The 21,080-nt window shown below is 35.3% G+C and overlaps 1 protein-coding gene across 1 annotated transcript in view; it reads right to left on the minus strand.

The window, feature by feature from the left end:
- The window catches only part of LOC134675739 (lachesin-like), an 84,554-nt gene that overhangs the window by 29,137 nt on the left and 34,337 nt on the right, over positions 1-21,080 (minus strand). Inside the window, exons 2-5 of the mRNA XM_063534052.1 lie at positions 13,314-13,398; positions 10,946-11,067; positions 4,015-4,200; positions 3,250-3,439 (exon numbers count right to left, since the gene is read on the minus strand). Of these exons, the coding sequence (XP_063390122.1) occupies positions 3,250-3,439; positions 4,015-4,200; positions 10,946-11,067; positions 13,314-13,398 (583 nt within the window). The remainder of the gene's footprint in view (positions 1-3,249; positions 3,440-4,014; positions 4,201-10,945; positions 11,068-13,313; positions 13,399-21,080) is intronic.

Below are 21,080 nucleotides of genomic sequence, written 5' to 3' on the forward strand. Positions count from 1 at the left end.
GTATAGTACAGTAAACGGCGCGTAGAGGCGTAAAGTTTTTTAAATTTCAACATTCGAAAGAAAACATGGTACATACTCGTAATAGGTACACTATACAGGTACAAAAAAAACAGAAGTGGAAAAAGTATTCAAATGGAACAAGCATTCATGGTGTTTATTGGCAGTTGTGTTGTAATCTCAGAGATTTTGGAAGGTATGATTTTTATTATTAGTGTTACTTCGTTTTAAAAAAGAAATGGGCAAAACATTTTCTTGTGCCTCCTTGCCATGGACACGGTACCCTGGGTTACTCTTTAGAACTTGATTTAAAGACACTTAAATAAATACACAAAACAAAACACACTTTTTCTTGGTACTTAGTAGAGCATACAGCCATACATGTTCTTATAACAAACTGTGACTGACTGACGGGATAGATACATAGCAACAAGAAATATTTGATGAATCGAAGACCTCTTCACCCCGGAAAGACTTGAACTTGAGACTCCAGGATTACTGCTTCCCCCTTATTTATGTTTGTCATACACGCCTTGAAGAGGAAGGCTTCTACCTTAAGAGTTTTTAAAGGCACCGAAATCCTACGTCGTATTGAGAAATCATTAGTATCTATGCGTTTCCCGATACAAAGTTAATCTTGCACTATCTACTTCAAAAGAGCCGGCATTTTCAATATTAAGAATACGCGTCGTTGTTGACTTCGCCGAAAAAATAATTGAGATCTCCAAGAGTGCAGGTAGTTCGCTTGGGATGTAATCAAAGTTCAGGATTTGTTTTTACGTACATGCTAAATTATATTTGACTGACATACTTTTCAAAAATTTTGTTTGTTGGTATAAAATACGAAACGCATCGGAACGCCCTCTATGTTACATTATTTATTCAACCTTTATTGCACAAAATAATATATAATCGTACAAAAGCCGGATTTAATGCTCAAATCGACGCAATAATCCCATAGTTGCATTTATCCCGGTTAACCTTATTTAGTTTGTTCTCAAATGCATAAAATCCGTAATAAGGGATAATTGTATTAATTGTGTTATCCAAAGGGGTGAAAATGGGATGGAAAGTTGTAAACCACTTCAACTCAGACGCAGTCGCGAGCGGCAGCTATTACCCACATAGATATAATAACACAACTTACGATCTGAGTTTGTAGAGGCCTTACGCATTATTAAGCCCTGTCGAACTTTCAAATTTACTTAGAAAGACATTAAAGTATCGAAGTGAGCCCAGTGATGTAAACATCGAGAGAGGGGGAAACACAAGCTGCATGTTCGCTATATTTTCCGAGCCATTACCTTCTTTTAACAGAATGGAGTCGGGACCGACTTGCATAAAATACATTGGTAATGCACATCACGTAAGTACAAAAAGAAATATTATATTGACTGATGACTTTGGAATTCATACTTTCTTCGCGGTGGGCACGTGTTTTGTTTTCAAATTCTTTAAACCTTTGATAAGGAAAAAGAAAAATAAGATAAATAATACGTGTAATAATTATGCTAATTTTGGTATAATTGTAAGTAAAGGTGACAGTCCATTTCCAACGACAGCTGCACTACTGTTCATTTTACTATGAAAATTGACAATAACAGCGACGCGTTCAGTACCAGTAGTGCAGCTGCGGTCAGAAATGGAATGTTACCATTAAGATGCAAACAACACACTAAAAGTAGTGATGGATATAGGGGTGAAGCTAACGGGAACGGGGGATCACAAATATTACCAGTGTTGCCAACTCGGATTTTGAAAAAATGCTAGAATAATGTTTAGATTATGTCAAAGATTTTTGAAATATGCTAAAAAAATTTTAAAATGTCACTTGAAATTAGACACTTAAAACAATTACATTTTTCAAATATGCCGCCTTTTTCTACTGACAAGATCTGCTTGACCAACTTTATATAGACCGTCGACGTCCATCCGTCTACAAAAGTCAAAATTCATATGAAAATATGAACCACATAAGGCGATGGTGCATATTTGCTGCCAATTTGGTGCAAAGTTGGCTTTGTCTAAATTATGGTAAAAAATATGCCAGATGGTTAATGGAAAATTTTGGTGCCAAAGCGAGTGAAAATATGCCAGATCTGGCATCATTTATGCCAAGTTGGCAACACTGAATATTACTAATGCTGTAATTATAGTAGACACTTCAGAAAAAATTTCAGGAAGCGGGCACGATTTACTAAAAATATATTTTCCGACCGGTTAACTTCACTGCTATCGCTAGTGCTATTGTTAAATGGAACAAATATTAACGCTGCTGCTAAAATTTCTGTAGAAATACAAGACATTTTGAAAGAAAACAATTTCTTTATTTTATCTTTGGTGTATTTTAAGGTAAAATATATTTGACATTTAGCTTATTCTATTTTTATTGCCTACTGTTCAAATATAAATCTTTTTCTAAGTGGTTCATACAAAATTAACTTGTTAATGCTAAAGGTGGGTGTCATTCATTTCGAGAAAGCTAAAAAACATTTTCGTCCGATCAATCGTTCCACGCGAGTACTCAAAAGTATCATTAAGTATTCTATAATTAATTGTGTCGGTGTCTATTTTGAGATATGCGGGGTTAAAATAATTCACTCAAAACTTGCGTAAATTCGAGTCCGGCAAAGCTTACGTTTGCACCGACTTGACCCAAACAAAGTGTAGGAGCGTCATTATAAACATCACAAATAAGTACTCACCTTATTATATTTTTATAAAAAATTGACATTAACGATGACACAGCCAGACTTGGTCAAATGTCGTGCAGAATTAGCTTGGTCCGAGTAAGTAATTGCAGTAAGTATTATTTCAATAACTACATATACTTATTCCAAGAAAATTACGTAATCGCAATAAACGCGTATAATATCTTAAGGTATACGGCATTTATATAATATAAAGTGTCATTCTATGGAACTTGCTAACTATGTAAACAAACAGTCATAATTGAAATTGTCTGTGAATGATGAATTTACTAGTGACTTTTGTTTACATACTTAGCATGTTCCATAGAATGACACTTTACATATTACATAATTGTATCAAACTCTCACGTTTATCGTGGAGGAACGTGATGGATTTGTAGTGTTGGCGGCGTGACATGTTGGGTACTAGTCCACCCGTCGCAGTGCACGCCATGTACTCCATGCAGCCGAACTTTGCTGTCCTGCGTTAATCTGCCCTCGCTGACCGCGCCGCTAAAGTGGGTAGTTTAGAGATGTGTGTACGATAAGTAAGGCATCTTACCTTTCTTCTCCCGGCCGCCATCATGACGGAATACGATGGGCTTGTTGTGTTCGCGACGCCACATGACAGCGGGTGCCGGCACGCCCGTCGCGCTGCATGCTAACCGCACGCTGCCGCCTTCACGCGCCGAGCTGCCCTCGCTAACCGTGTCCACTATGTCCGGTGGTATCACTACCGCTAGGTGACCCATCTACGAAGATAAATCACTGCATTACCGAGATAGTCTTGAAGTTAAACGGCATCTGTTAAACATAAGAACATCTATTCATCTTCATGCTATTGCGAGTTTACAGTCTATTGCGATATATTTTTTAATTCGATTAACTTATAGTGTAACTTCCATTCTAGCCTTAAAAGATGTAAGCTAACATGAGAAACAAGCTCAAAAATTACATCAAATTACTTTGCACTCACGAATTTATAATCAGTTTAAATTGCAACTAATTTCAACATAGCTTTTCCGATCGTATACTATTACTATTCCAGTTACTCGGAATAGTTTTCTTTTTAAGTACCTTTAGTTAGTAGGTAAGTAGGTATGTGGCGTGTGCAGCTAAGCATAAATAAAATGAACTAAGGGCCAGTATGTAGGTATAGGATGTCGTAAGGTGATATTTTTATCCTAATTAGTTATGAAGCTAAGTAGCTAAGTTAAGTTATCCTAAGTAGCTTCCTAGAACTTCACGTTATATATGGCCAAAAACTACGCTACTAGGCGTTACGCCTGAGCGCGTAAAAATTCTAAACAAGGGGTATCAAAGGTACCTGACTCTTCATTGGGTCCGTGTTGACCTGGCACATGTAGGTGCCCGAATCATTAGCCTGCACGTTGCTGACGTGCAGCTTCCAGGTGTTGTGGTTGTTGTAGGTGACGGACAGACGCGGGTTCAGCGCCACCATGTTAGTATGGATCGCGAGGATCGCCTTTGAGTCGGACTTTATCCATGCGACCTAAAAATACTTCTTGTTAATTCGCAGGTTTAGATTGGATAATTTGTAACATCCAGTTGCGAGAGGTATATAAGTACATACGATAAACACACTCAAATAAACGCAAGTTAAGACTGCATCGAGCAAAATCAGCGAAAAAGGCAGTCACCGTTTAGTGGCTAGCGTCCACATCTCTTGATAATTTTTTTTATAATAAATATCATTATTATCCCAAAGAGTGTGTTTACAACGAATCACCCTTGAAAATTTGAAATCTTTTACAATATAATAAATACACTCATGCAAAGTTGTACCTAAAACGAGATGAACGAGTGTCAGCGTTTAGTAAAATTTGTATAAAAATTTCGATGCTCAAGCTATAAAATCGAGTGATTTCAAAAGCCAGATAACTGGACTACAACGAATCAGGCTTTTCCTATTTTTCCTCTTAAAGACAACAGAGAAACTCAATCGTAAACGTAAACTTTCGTAAAATTTCCATACATCCGCCATATCTGTCAAATTCTCCTTTGAATCAGATGCCCGCTGTGGGCCGTCCGGAGCGGACGCGTACTTAAAATCTCCCATTTTGACAGTTCATTTATGACATAAATTCATGTCCGTATACGAATGATGATACCAGTGAAAAACTGTGTTCAAAATAAATAGGGTAAATGAATAATGTCACACGGAGATCAAGAGTCATTAAAATTTTGATTTGTTTTTATTCATAAGTCATAATACTTTAAAAATATAACAAATTATATAAAAAATATACGAACACAACCAAATCAGTGTAATTAGTTTCTTCCTAATTCACTAAAAATGAAAAAAATTTGAAGATTTGTTTTATCTTATTGGAATAAATTTTCATTGTGCTGGCATTCATATTACGTCATTTTAAAAACATATATGACATAATGTCAATATACTAGATAGACAATTTATCAACAAATTTCTTCACATTTTAACGTAAACAATATAAATTATTAAAATTTTATTTATGAAGACGAAGCAATGTTGTTCACATAATATCAGCAATAAAATTCTTAGTTTCAACCAGTTTTGTTGCTATTCTGAGAGCTATCACGTGCTTTGAAAGTTAATTCAATGATATATCATCAAGAAATTGAAATCAAGACTCGACCTGCAGTCTCAGCGAGTTTTTGTGGCTATATTATCAGTTGAAAGAACGATATTTAAAGCCAATACCGCAGTGGTCTGGTTTACGAGTACCTATATTGGTTCCATGTGACGATTTTTATATAAATGTATCTATCAAATTAACGTGCTTTTATTTCATTGATATTCGGTGCAAAACGATAACTCAGTAACGAAAAATAATTACTTATCAGAAATGCCTTAGGGTTTTTTTCAGTGAACGTTTATTTATAGGTATTTATGAGGTCTTATGTCTTATCAGTGTGGCTTTGGCCTTTGGACATTTTTGTAATGCTTTGTAATAAGGTAGGTGAGGTATCTATATCCCTAATTGTAGTAACCTTTTTTTGAATGAATTACAATTTAATTATTTAAATAAAAAAGTGGTCTACAAACATACATATCCGCTCGGTCCGCTAAAATAATTTAAGTGCCCTACATAATAGGTATATTTAAGATTAACAATCAGTAAACATCATTAATTACGCTCAAATGCTTGTTTCAAAGGTATAAAAGTACAATTTGCTAAGTAAACTGTCAATCTACATTAATTATAATAGATAGACTCCTAGAAGTCAGCTTACTGAAGATTATGAACAACATATATTATAAGTACTTTCTAAATAAAATACAATTTGTTTTTCCATGACTCATGTAGGCCGTATTTTACTATAGACCATTTTAAATTGAAGATGAAATTAATTCATGATAAAAGCTAATAAGGCCCGGTAATATTTTCTATTATTCTTGAACTTATGTTCAAGTCAGTGTTCAACTGTCAGTGCAAGTAACAAGGCCCGGTTCCGAACCAACATGGTATGGTTTTTTTATAAAACGTGTATTTTTCAAAAGCGCCGGAATATTTTTATAACTATTTTGGTATATATGAAGAAACATTGATTTGGTAATAATATCCTGATTATTAATATAACTATTTCAGTTAAAATAAAGGTGGGCCTTATATGCTTCACCTGACCTTATTCGTCCACATTTAGATCCTATAGCTATATTTGGTCACTTTGGCCGTCACTCTCCATTTGATGCCGATTGTACTAACCATTAAAAGTACAGCTCATATGTACTTTTACCTGTACTGAAACTTAAGCATTTGAGCGTAATTAAAGATGTTCACTGATTATTAACATTACGTGTTAAAGAACAGTGTCCCGATTTGGGCCATGGTGCGTCCATTAATGAATCGCATACTAACGGATAGAGGTTTACGAGTACATTCAAAGAAAAATAATTATAGGCAACCCAATACTAGTGGCTTAGTATACCAAAAATAAGGGAAGAGGGGAAATGGTCGGCTCCAATCTATGAAGTCCAATCTATGCTATATTTCTTCATGCTTTTAGCAACTAGGGCAAGTTATATATCATTTTTGTATAATTTAGGGACGAGGAATTCAGTTTTTAAATAATCGTATATAGGTATAACGATTCATACAAATAAACTGATTTTTGCACAATAAATGATAATGATATGTAATTTTAGGACAATTTTGGCCTTTACAATCACAGTGTGGTGATTTGTACTAAATAAAAAATTGCAAAATCTAGGCCTAGCAACAAGCTCTTATGAATCGTAATTAATCTTAATCTAACTATCAGAACAATTTATTGATGTTAATATTATTCCATAATAAAATTGGATTATTATACATATCAAATTTAACACTAAGAATTTCACAGAAGGATCGTCAAACATTAAAAAGATTGTATAAAAAATACTAGTCTATAATTTCTAGAATAAAATCTAAATGTCAAAAAAATAAAAATAGGCACTCATATATTTTTTCTGAATATTAATTAGTAGCGCGTGGCGGTGATGATTTCTATTCAAATTGAATTATGGCCAAAGTCAAACATTTAAAAAAAAAAACTGAATCTGGCATTTGAAAAGTGTGAATACAATGTTTTAATATTTTACAGATAAATTACAGGTGATAATTTTGTAGATGTGGAAGGTAGAGTTGTGCTAGGCGTGGTAAGCGGGTGCAGATGCAGGAGCAAATAATAGGCACCAAGCGTTCGTTTTCGCACACCGATTTATTGTCCGTTACGACACACAATACACACATCTATCTATCTTTATACAAACAGAAGGAGAAAGAGCGAAAGCCAAATAATAATTACAAAACACAAATTTAACGGGAAAAAGCAACTTAGTATGACAGCCTCGATAACAACGTTCGTATCTAGCTCTCTGCGCCTGCGGGAAGCGGGCACAATACATCGCTGTCAGCGCTGCAGCCGAGGGCGGATCGTTAGACCGTCAAACACGGCGCGCAGCGCTTACAGCTGCTCTAGGATTACTTACACAGAACAGAGCTCATACATGTGAAAATTATCTAATAATAAAATCGGTCGCTCTGTCCGCGGGTAATTTAATATATTTGGGATTTACAATAAACTATACATTCATCCCTACAATTTTACAAATGAAATGGGTTTCTGCCACCATTGCCACCCTATTATAAAGCAGTAGGCTTTTTTACTAATAAGGGATGCCCACCAAATACGCTCATAAGAACAATTTATTCTATAGATATAGGCTATGAATTATCTAATGATATACAGGGTGTAATCGTTAAGTGTAGCCGGGCTATAAATCCGTAAATATAACAGATATCAGAAAATTTCAAATTGATATCGAAAGTGCGTTATCCAATGAGTAAAATTACATTAATATATTTTTTTAATAAAAGCAGAAATATCCCAAACATTAACTTCAAACCCACCCATACATTTAGTACGACGACTCACCCCTCAAAGAACGTTGGTGTTGTAAGAGATAAATCTGCTTGAGATTCATTATTTGCGATAATAAACTGTAATAAAATAATAAAACTACCGTTTATGAAATAATAAATCTAACATTTATTTTTTAATCACGCCGCAAAGTTAATTTAGAAATATTTAAGGGGGCCCGTCAATGTATCGCACAAGAAGGGCGTCATTTCGAGAAACTACTGTAAACAAAAAATGTACTTCCTTAAAAAATAAGTGTTAGATTTATTATTCCATAAACGGTAGTTTTATTATTTTATTACAGTTTATTATCGCAAATAATGAATCTCAAGCAGTTTTGTCTCTTACAACACCGACGTTCTTTGAGGGTTGAGTCGTCGTACTAAATGTGTGGGAGGGTTTGATTGGAAGTTAATGTTTGGGATATTTCTGCATTTATTTAAAAAAAGTTATTAATGTAATTTTACTCATTAGGTAACGCACTTTCGATATCAATTTGAAGTTTTCTGATATCTGTTATATTTACGGAATTGTAGCCTGGCCACACTTAACAATTCTTCTTCTTTGTCGTCACACTCTTGTCAGAGTGGTCGTGGTCGTCATGTCAGGGCCGGTGGCAAGCTTCACAATCCGTCGCCATTCCTCCCGTACTGTAGCCCTTCTTGTACATTCATGGAGTGGTTCATTGAATGCACTTTTGACTAGGTCTGACCAACGCATTGGTGACCTACCGCGCCTTGTGCCTTCGACTTTTCCCTGCACCACAAGTCGTTCCACAGATGTATCATCTCGACGCGTAATATGTCCAAAGAAAGTGAGAATACGACACTGGACGATGGAAGAAAGACGTTGTTTAATACCAAGTTCCTGAAGAATTGAGACGTTGGTTCGGAACTGTGTCCAGGTTACGCCAAGCATTTTTCTCCAGCACCATATTTCTAGAGCGTCGATCTTCTTTTTCTCGCTTTCCCTTAGAGTCCACGTCTCAGCACCATAAAGAAATATGGGAAACACTAATGCCCTGACAAGTCGTATTTTAGTGGCCTTTGTGATGTTTCTGTTTCTCCATATTTTTCTGAGCCGATCCATGGCTGACCTGGTGATAGCCATGCGTCGTTTGATTTCATCCGCACAATTTTTGTTTGACTTAACAATTACACCCTGTATAAGTTAATTCAGGACGCGTCATGGACCAGAACCCGTACTATCCGGGACACAGTTCTTTAATATTATGTAGGACTAAAAAGGCCCTCTGTCGGTGCGGGTGACAAGGCCCAGTCCCGGGCCTTATTGAACGTATGAGATGAATTAGTAAATTTAAATATTTTAATATAAGTAGGTAGTTATGAGTTATTTGATTTCCCGATAAGTTTTAAGTAAGCATCACTTACTGACTTACAAAAGTATAAGTGTAGTACCTGAATTTTATTAGATTTTTTAAAGCCTTATTATATCAACAGAGCTTTAAAAATTAAGTTATAAGTGAAATATAATAAGCGTCTATAGTTGTAAAAAATGTTACAAGACCTATAACTAATGAAGGGATAATTTTAGATAGAGTCCACTTTTTTCGAGTAGGTAAAGTAGACGATTTCTTATATCTTTAATAATAAAACTCCTAGGTTTAATTTGGTCTATGTCTACAAACCGCATACCTACCATCGCACACCACCACACTGTTAACTGACAGTCCATAAACCTTATTACAAAAGGCATAAGGTCTACCGATGGACAGTTAAGAGCGTCGCCGTTTTGTACCTATCTTAATACAAAAGTCAACAACGAAAATAATTAATTACCTAATACGTCACATACCTATGACATGACATGAACAAACAAGGAAAGCTATATATAAAAAGTGTTTTTTCTCTGTCTTCTCACAAAGGAAAGCTTTGACAGTTTAAATTCCTCAAAGAAGGTCAGTAGTTAACACTAAACTCGAAACAGCACCTTTAAAAAAACATTAGGGGTCACTGACCTGTCCCAGTAAATTGAGGTAGTGTGCGTGAGCTGCGTTTGTGTGTGAAATGGGGTAATTTGACAGAATCTGAAAATTTACCCTCCTCGACGCCCTCTTAACAAAACGCTTAAAAATGATTGTAGAATAGCGCTATAAATTATAAACTTAAACAATGCAATCAGAGTGTGTACAATACAAAACGCTTGACACTAAAGCTGCATATGAGCATGAAATTCCGTTTTATATCTAGGATTAACGTCATAAATCGGTCCCATTTCGCCGGCGCTTCTCCAAGTTTTAAATCGCTTGTGTTGTTCACCACCGAGACGAAACTTAATGTGACTTAAACACTGTAGCGAATGTAAAACTGGGAGAACGACACGTAAAATGGTACCGACTTTCATCCGAGGAATGCAGGGTGTCTCGCCCGCGCCGCTTCAGCGCATTTTTCATGTGACATCTCGCTTTGTTGCGGTTGCGAAATAAATTAGTAACAATTCTACTGTTTGCGTAAATTTATTTCTACCACGGTAAGGTTCTAGCATTTAATTTTGCGAGTAAGTACATCTTATGTACTAATGCAGGTAATTAGGTACATATTTATTACATACACTGACATGGACTGCAGCGGGGCTAGTAAGTTTACTTATGTTCCTTAAGGTGAAGAGCCTTGCTTAGGCTCATATAGCTGTTAAATTCCGTAATTTGTCTAAAATCTTTAAAATTTCGTGGACGCGGCTTTTAGATTCAGCGGCTAGGACTGCTATTATACACAAGTTCTAATAAAAAATAGTTGATCTCTATAAATTGATAGCGGTATGACTTCCGGCGTCGGAATAATAATGTAAAAAAAAATGTATATACCTCTTAATTTTTACTGTAATTTACTCACCCGATAGTTGGAAAGGTGGTTGACGACGCATGTGAAATGCACATCGCGACCTTGTGTCACCGTGTGGTTCTCAAGCGGCGCCAGGAATTCCGGCTCCACCTCCGCCTGGATAGGTATTTCACCTGTTTACAAGAAAACGTTTTTAGGTAGGTATTAAAGTATGTAAAATCTATAAAAATTCAACACAAGCTTAGTATTCTTTACTGCGTACCTCACATACAAAAGAAACACATATTAATAGTTTAAATACAGAGGCAAAATAACAGGCGCTCCTATCGCAAGTGAATTATTAATTATAAGATTCCCCAAAATCCACCCAGTCTATTATATGATCACCCAATATAACACTTAAACCTCTCTTCAGGCTGTTTATAGAATTAACAGGAAAACGTATCGAAAACAGGTTAATATGCAGCTCTTCAAACAATGTGTATATTTAGATAAATAATCGCCTTTTATTTTGTCAGTAGGAAACCTACAAAGACCCTTAGTGTTACAACGGCCCGCTATTTAAGTACCTATAAGTAATGGAATCGTCCAGTTGTTGCTCTAACTATGGATTCGACATTTGAAACACAAAACTGCTAACTACTAAGGGCGTTGCAAATATCAACATCGAAGTTAAAAGTTTACATATCACTAAGGGCTGATTTAGACGACGAGTGAACTCGTATGCGATTTTAGTTACACTGGGGACTATTGGTCGCATCCAGTTCAGCCGATCAATCAAATACCGCAATGTAAAGAAACTCGCATGCGAGTTCTCGCACCGTCTAAATCAGCCTTAACACAACATTATTTATTATTGTATATAACTAGCGACGTAGCGACCCGCCCCGGCTTCGCATGGGTTACAGAAAACCTTAACAAATTACACACCTAAACCTTCCTCAAAAATTACTCTATTGAGCTTTGAAAACCGCATGAAAATCCCTTCAGTAGGTTTTGAGTTTACCGCGAAAATACATAAAACAGACAGACGCGGTTGTTTATAGGTAAGGTGTAAGGTGTTTAGTGATACAAATCAATACCAAATACTTTTTATTGTACACGTTATAAACAGACATGTACGAATACCATATGTATATGTACAAATAAAGAGTATATACAGGGTGCTTCCTGTAACAGGAGCAATAAATTAAACTAAAGGCTGTACTCCTCAAACTGACCAACATTTGTTCAGCAACTTTAAAAAATTATGAATACTTTTAGACTTCCTCTTTTTCATACAAAATAAATACTTATTGCCTTCAATGTACGCTGACATCAGTGTGTTTGACGTTACTTGTCACGCTTTTAACATAACAAAATTTGCAATACATTGCGTCTTAGAATAAACTTTGAAGTGTAATAAAAATCAAAAAATGAGTTATTTTCAAAAGTTGCTGAACAAATGTTGGTTAGTTTGAGGAGTGCCTACAGCCTACAGTTTAATTTATTGCTCCTGTTACAGAAAACACACTGTATAAACACACATAGTTATGAATAAGCTTCACAAAGCAAACAATACCTATATACGAAAGCAAAGAAGTCGGTGAATATTAAGCTTGAAGTTGTTGCAGCGTAGTTGTAGTTTTGCAATAGGTAGGATCAAGTCACAGACACTGCGTTACGAAGCGTTTACAAAGAGCACGAGGTCACCACACATATGTACAATTTTCCTTGTAAAATGCCACGAATCCAGCAGCACAACAGAGTTGCATTCTACGTTATTTTATACTATAATAAACCAAGAACACCCCTGAAGCTTATTTAATAATTTTTCTATTAATATTTTAAAAATACTCGAGTAGTGGTCCTAATTGGTGCAACTGAAATAAGCGGTCGCTCTGCCATATTCAATTTGTACGGGAGAGCAATATGTGTGATGACCTCGATTGACTTATGTGCTCCGTCTAGTAGTTAAGGTGGTCTGTGGATCAAATCTAACTCGAGGGTGACACTGCCCGGTACAGAACACCGTGCCTCACTAACTCAACATAACTGTTCATTAATTTTAAACCAAAGCCCGGAACTAACGGAATATACTTGATGTTACTTCTTAGCATATTTCCATACTTACTCAATTAAGCTCCGCTAAGCCTAAGTATTGATTCGTGGAAATGCAGAACAAGCCGTAATGGCCGAAATGTTTTCCGCTTAGGTACTTTAGATCATATTTCGAAAATAATAACCTATGCTACCTGAATAAACTTACTAAGTATAAGTAGGTTTATTTTTATTTCGTAACTAGCGTTACATAATTCAAATACAAATACCAAAATATCATGCCCTTTGATATTTTGGTATTTGCCCACAAGGAAAATAGCTTTACAAGTAGGTATATTCCGAAGGGGAAAATGTTGACGTTAATAAAGGTTACTCTTACCTGTGACTAACACACTAAGAAATGTTGCCAGCCACCAGGCTGCTTTCGTAGATGGCGAAAACATGAGGTCAGTTCTGTGATTTCTCTGAAACAAATCAATGACATAAACTTAGTACCGAGTAGAATATTACAAATAAATTGATAAGATAGGATCAAGTATATTAAATTTAGTCTTAGGACCCATTTAGATGATGCGAGAACTCGCATGCAGTTTCATTACATTGCGGGTTTTGATCGATCGGTTGAATTCAACGTCCATTTGGACATAACCAACAATCCGCAATGTAACTAAAATCGCATGCGAGTTCTTGCATAAATAAATCAGCCCTTATGAAGACACTCAATTATTTTATCATATATACCTAAGCAACATATAGAAAATTACATTTCGTCTTTTCGTAAAACGTATTTACTAAAGTGGCGCAAATCTATAAAACAAAATGAACATTTTAGAAATTAATACCAAAGGCTACTTTCACGGAAAAGTTTTTACAAAGACAGTAATAAAATATCCAGGCCTCAAAGAAAAAGAAACGAAGGCTCGTTATAAATTTCCCCAAAACTCTTAACCGTCACCCATAATATTATCTGCTTTCCTCAAAATAACAAGACACAGATCGACAAAGAAGTTTCCTCGGAGGAAATGAGGCTTGATCGCGTTGTTCGTAATTTCAACTCTATAGGGGCGAATTGTTTAAATTTATATTCGATTTCAGAAAAAAATGCTGCATGGAGAAAACATTGCAGTTAGGCAAATCAAGATATATACATTACATAGGTACTTATTAAATAAATAAGTATGTATTTAGCTAAATGTAGTAGGTAGGTACATTGAAATACTTCCTGAAATGTATATTATACACATTTTCTTAAGACAATAATTAGGCTACGAGTATTTTTATTAGTCCATTTCACATAGAACAGTAAAATTGTGTCATGAGCTCTTAATTTGCTTTCGTACTAGACATTTAATTTAAACCAAACAACCCATAAAATACCAAGTAGTTCAGGACGTTCAAGTAAATTATACGTATAATATTTAGTATGTATACACACTTGATAAATTGTAGGTGCACCAACTATTCATAGTTATTCAATTAATTAATATTATACAATTATTACCTAAGCATAGATACATCCCGAATTTTGAAAACGTATTGTCAGAACTTCTTGTAAGAAAATATTAAGTTGTAAATATTTTTATTTGCCGTGTTGAATGGACATTTCAGAATTTTGACTTGATACAAATACCTAGTACATTTAAAATATAGTTTGTTAGTTTCCAATAAAGTATCTCAGGGAAACGATGCCTCGGCTTGAAGTGCTCATAAGCAATCGGCTCGCAGGCCGGGTGTCAGACCCGCGAGATTCAATTACTGCCCGCTGACGCGGCGTCAGAACTTTAACCGCTGCGCTCGCAGGTCGCCAGCATTACGTGTAGATGGAAACCTTATTTTAAAGTTTCTCTTAAGCATTTCAGTTCAAAGACCGAATAAAGAGTAGACCGGGAAAGAAAGGCATTTTTAATCGTAATAAACGAGAATAGAAGAAAGAGCATACCTATTTATAGTCCTAGAGGTATTAAGTATAAACCCAATAATTTCTTTAAATATAAAAGCAAATCTGATTTTGTTTTTCTGTAAAAACCGAGAAATGTTAATAATAAAAAAGCATGATTAAAGATTTATTTAAGAAATAATTAGTTGAATAAGTACTCTAATATACGCTGTATACCGCATACATGATGCAGTAAGTACATATATTTTATCTAGAGTTACAGTATAAATAAATTACCAATCCAGAACTGAAAAATAATAATGATTAACTACACCATTGAAATAATAAGTACTTATTTGCTTCAATTTGGTATGGTAATTTTAGTAGATATTACAGGCATAGGTTTCTCCATTATGGAATTCAAAGCATTAATTTAAAGGTAAAATTGTAAATAATTATAATCAAAACATGCCTAATAGTTTTATCGGTCGTACTCTAGCTAATATGCAATGCTTGCTTACATTTATTTAAAAGAAACTATCTATGTATGTATATATAACATATTAAATATAAAATAAACTAAATGTAAAAGTGCATTCAGCACTTGTAAGCGTTCATTCATCCGGTGAACATCTAGCGTATTTTCAAACATGTTTCCACCAGTCTGAACTCTGAAGTCTCTTTTTACCCGGTATTATGCTAATTGAACGTTACTAAAGTGATTAGATTGGCAATGGAGTCGAATTTTCTCGAACCCCGACGGCTCTCTAGATTTTCATCAGATAACTTGTCTTGTTACATTAACGGGAATTTATAGCACATTTATTTAAATTCAAATCATAAAACATCATAAATTGTATAATTTATGTTGCAAGGAAATAAACCGGTTAGCAATAATAGATTTTGCGAAGCATTTATAATATTATGAATTTTCGAATGTTGTTGAATTTCAGGATTGTGCGCCAAGCTTTTCATAAAGCACTGTTACGTAAATGAGTAAATAATAATATGTAAAGGTATTATTGATTGTACTCGTATAATTAATAGGTATAATGATGTATGTTCAGGATTAATAGCTTGGCATTATCTTTAAGCCGATTATAGCTGCCACAAATCGAGGATAGTTTTATTTGATTTGAACAATCAGTAAACATGGGTCCGGGATAAATATCCCGTGAGGGCTACTGGTGAACTAATTGCTGCCCTGGCCGTATTGATGGCGCCCAACCAACACCGGATCAATGTAAATTATCCTATCCCCAATCCACGATACGTCATTATCGTATATCACTTGCGTGTAATTTGATAGTTTGCTTATTTAGATGGATAGATAACAGATTTTACAGAGTTACCCATTATTGGCCATTAAGGTTATTTAGATTGGCTTTTTAGAATTTCGTAATAGGTACCACAGTTAATTTGGGGAACGGCACAACCGGGCCACACTTGTATCATACGCAGCACGGTCCTGAGCTTCTGAGTAGACCAATCGCTTGCAATACGTTACTGGACCTGGGCCTATGTCTAGCAGTGGACGTCCTCTGGCTGATATGATGATGATGATGACGTTACTAGACCCAACTGAAGGCGTCGAGAACTAAAAGGAGGGATAAGATAAGATAAAGATAAGATAAAAAATAGTTTATTCAAGTAGGCATATTACAATGCGCTTATGAACGTCAAATAAACCTTTACCGGCTCCAACCGTACACCTCTGCCCCGAGAAGATTTAAATCCCCCCTCAATTGGAGGAGGGTATCCCAATATGGGACCGGCAACAAACTCGGCGGGACACATCTTTTCAAAACATTATTACATCTTATAATTAACATGCATTACGAGTAATTAATACAATTTAAATTACTATAGAATTCATGCAATTATACTCAGTGAGTACATAACTTTATAGAATTTGATATAAAAAATAAACATATATGCACATGAAATCACAAATACGAATAAAGAGGGAGGGAGGGAGAGAAACAAGAGGAGGCCTAAAGCCAGAAAATAAGAACGTAACTTGCGACGGAAGATATTTTTGTGTAAATACTCGTATACTTAAATAATGTTTAAAAAAAATCTCGTCAGATCCCTCGGCTATATTATTAGCTTTTTTGTACTAAAATTTTAATAATTATATGCTATGATATGATAGACAGTGTAAAAATATTACTACTGAAAATAAAAGCAAAGGTAGACATATTTTTTGCTTATGTAGGTATGTAATAAGTAATGAAAAATATGATTAGCCAATTTTATTGAGATACAAAACAATCTTATATTTCAAGGATTAAGTAAGTACATAATTAGTTTAAAACTTTCTACAGCAAATTTATAATATCATAATGAGCAGAACTATTCATGTACCTATTTATAATCAACAGTTTCAGAAATGTAAAATTAATCCTGTTTTGTTTAGTGAAAAACATCATAAACAATTCTAAGTAAAATTAATTAATTAAGCTAAACTACGGCCTAGCAGTAATAAAGCCTATCAGTAATAGCATATTATAATAAGACAGATCCACGAGCTTAACCAACTTGGAGAACTTTAATAAGTAATTATCTTTAAATTTTAACGAATACCTACCAGACACCGTTAAGCAGGGTGAACAAGGGTGGTGGGGTGAATAGGGACAAAATTAGACAATGACATTTGACATTTACTCGATGATTTTCAAGAAAATAGCGCTTGTAGCGCTCATAGAAATATCCCAGTCCCACTCAAATTTGTCCCCATTCGCCCCGTTTGACGGCACTGGTTTCTTTCACTAGTCATTCAAAGCGCTCGCCTAATAAATTTCTGTGAAGTTGATCTGCCCTAATAAATCCGGCTGGACTCAAATTCAAGCTCCATAAATTGCCGAACAAATCGCCTGAATACACTACTTGCTTTACAGACTTCATTTTGTTAACAATTAATTTAATTCCTGTGTAACGTTAAGAGTGTTAAAATAAAATAAATAATGTTGTACTAATTAGCTTATTATTCATACGATTGTTCCTAAACCAATCGGTTTTATGGATTCGATAGTGACCTGTTTATGAATGAAAATATTTAAGAATAGTTACATGTTTGTTTATTTGGGACCAGTAATAAATATTTTTTATTCCATATTTACCTATATGAAAATAACATCAGACAATCTACGATTTAATTTTAAGTAAAACAACGGTTAGTATTTGGTATTACAGCAAAAAGTACCATTCAAAACAAAACTTCGAAACCATTGCTGCAGCTATATCATGGTCGCCTTTTTATCACATGTCATGTCATGCGTCACTTTCGCACTTAGTGTTAAAACGTGACAGACATGTGACAAATTATAAACAGCCGACCATCTTAGCCCTACTATAACACTCTACTATTTACGATATTAAAAATAAGTGTTCCGTGAGCAAAGTTTTGTACGGAACACTAAAAACTAAGCCGTCAATATTCGTGCTAACAGCTCACTCTACCGGCTATTAGTTTTAGAATTCTGTAACTGTTTGAAGGTGCATTAACTTTTCATAATTTACAACGAACATGTTGTAGGGCTGTAAAATAAAGTCCGCACGGATTCCCAGCGGGCCGCGCTGCCCACGGCGCCTGCCCCGCTGACAGCTTGTCACCAGCCACCATTATTCATGACAATCTTCCACGTGTCGTAGGCAGCTGACTATAAATCATAAACAAATTTCGCTGGTAAACACTATCTCTTTTAGACAGGCGCGAAGGCCAATAGGAGTCACCGTGCGGATATTTCACAAATCACAATACTCAAATCAAAATAGTAGCAGTACTGATAATGCTAGATGTCGACTATGAAAATAATAGTAGTTTTGGTACTAAAATGGATGTATGGAGTGAGCACTCTATTTTTTTTTTCTCTATGCCGATAGTAAGTCGATACCTAAATAAGTAGTATCTGCTGTAAAAATACTGTCTTTACTCTGGTAATCAATGTTTCATTAATCAAAGCTGGTAGACATTGATTCATTAAAGCTGCAAATGGGTTAAATGAGTGAAAAAAAAAAATGTTTCTTGTATCAGCATTTTATAGAGCAGCCAAATTTGTCTAAAAAAAAATACCTTTACGTTTTTGTGTCATATTATTAACTCCAATGTTTCAAAAGTTACAATTTTATAGATTTGAGATTTTTTCCTGTACTTATGTATTGTAAAGGCCTGTGCACACTGGGTGCGTGATGTAATATACAGTTCCTTATGAGAGACGGCACACCGCTTGCGTGACGTGTGCGTGCGCGGCTGCAACATACGCACACGCAGCTGGTGTGGGCTGGCCTTAAGACGATATCGCTTGCTAAATTTCATTGAATTATTAAAAATAAAAATAAACTAAAGTTCCAGGTCAACGAAAACTACATCATTTTTTCAACCCTTTAAATTTTAGAGAAGGTACCATATTTTTTTTGTAGATTTTATTTTACAATTTTGCGCCATGTTTTAAGTTACTCCTATGTATCAGTCTATACCAAATTGCACTTTTTTAGCCCTAACGATCACGGAGCCCTAAAGCTCCATTTTTGGTTTAAATACATACATGTTATTTGGACTACTTGAAGTTTAACGCGGCCATATGCGGAGGTAAAGTAAATAAAAAACGAATAATTTCGTACATTGCCCGGCCATGATGCCGGCGGACAATGGCACAATGGCACTGTGCGAGCGGGACAGCAAAATTTTACTGAGAGATGGAAATAAAAACAGATTTTATAACCCTTCGAGTGGCATTGTCCTCCTCGAGGTCTCTACGGTAAGTGGCGGTGGCCGCGAGGAGGACAAACATAACAAGCCCGTTGAGTGGCGCAGCCATTTTGGAAAAATATACGTCAAGTGGCGGGGCCTCAATGGGTGATCATCGCGAATTTGGCGCGTGACTTTGTTTTACGCGGGAATTCGACCGTTAGGAAATACTATCCTTGTTTATTGACGAATGCATCTTGCAAGAGTGAGCAAGCAAGGCATAGTTTTAACGGTTTTATTTTAGGCGCGAAATGCAGCGTCGCACAGATGCCGCGAGACGGTCTCTGCCAATTACGGGCTTGTTATGACCGAACCTTCTCGCGGCCTCTGCCACGCAAAGGCATATTTAAAAAAATGGCCGCGCCATTTCTCCTGCCGTTCAACCAGAGGTGCTGCCACCCGAAGGGTTAATAATCAAATTGCAAATAAAAGCAACATTTTACTTAATAATTATGTTGTGTTATTAAATTAACTACTTCTGCTGATGACTGCGATGTCAAAATATACAATATATAATTAAATAAAAAATACGTTAACATAGTTAAAACATAAGTAATAATTGTGACTATTGTAACTTATTAACAACACGACCACATAATAATTATTTTGGCTATAATTAAGGTATATAATTCGTAATATAATAATTAGAATTATAACGTTTTGAACAATGATCGCTTAAATGTTTTAATACAGGACTTGATTACGCTGCGGCGGCGAAGACCGCAGGCGAAACCCAACTGTTAATATAATGTGATTGCGGTAACATAATATAGCTGCCAATCGTTTGTTGATATCTGCACTCGCTTAATTAATATTGATTATTACTATCAATAAAATAAATACAGTTGCTATAAAATAATCAATAATCTAGTAGGAATAATATTTAGATAGTTAAGTGTCAAAGTCACCAATAAGAAGGGGGAAATAAAAAGTAAGCTAAATTTTACCACATAATTTTTTGATTCAATTAATTAATTAAATAATTTGACAAAATAAATATAAATTATATCCTATTATCCTATTGTCATATAAATTTATATCACAATAGGATAATATAAATTTATATTACAATAGGATAATATCCTCAAGAATATACCTACCATCTAGATCAGCAGTCGGCAACCCGCGGCCCGCGGGGCGCATGCGGCCCGCTGACCTCTCGCTTGGCTATTTTGTATGTAATACTGACGAACGACAATGTCTGCTAAAGTCACAAATATTACCAAGGTACGGCCCGCGACATCTTTGTTAACTACTATGTGGCCCTTGGCTGCTAAAAGGTTGCCGACCGCTGATCTAGATGTTATTAGAAGGAGAGAGAAGAAACTTTTATGTTCAGTTAAGTATTTCTTTATGAAGTATCAAAAAGTTTAGAAGTAGGTAATTTCAAATAATATTGAAACTTTTGCAAAAAAGTAAACATGCTTACAAGGATAAAATACCTACTTTGTTTAGACTCGAATGACTATAGGTATCTAAACTTGATTTGGGAGGTATTTAATGAGTACCGACCTACCTAT

This window comes from Cydia fagiglandana, chromosome 2 (genome assembly GCF_963556715.1).
Source record: "Cydia fagiglandana chromosome 2, ilCydFagi1.1, whole genome shotgun sequence".
NCBI lineage: Eukaryota > Metazoa > Arthropoda > Insecta > Lepidoptera > Tortricidae > Cydia > Cydia fagiglandana.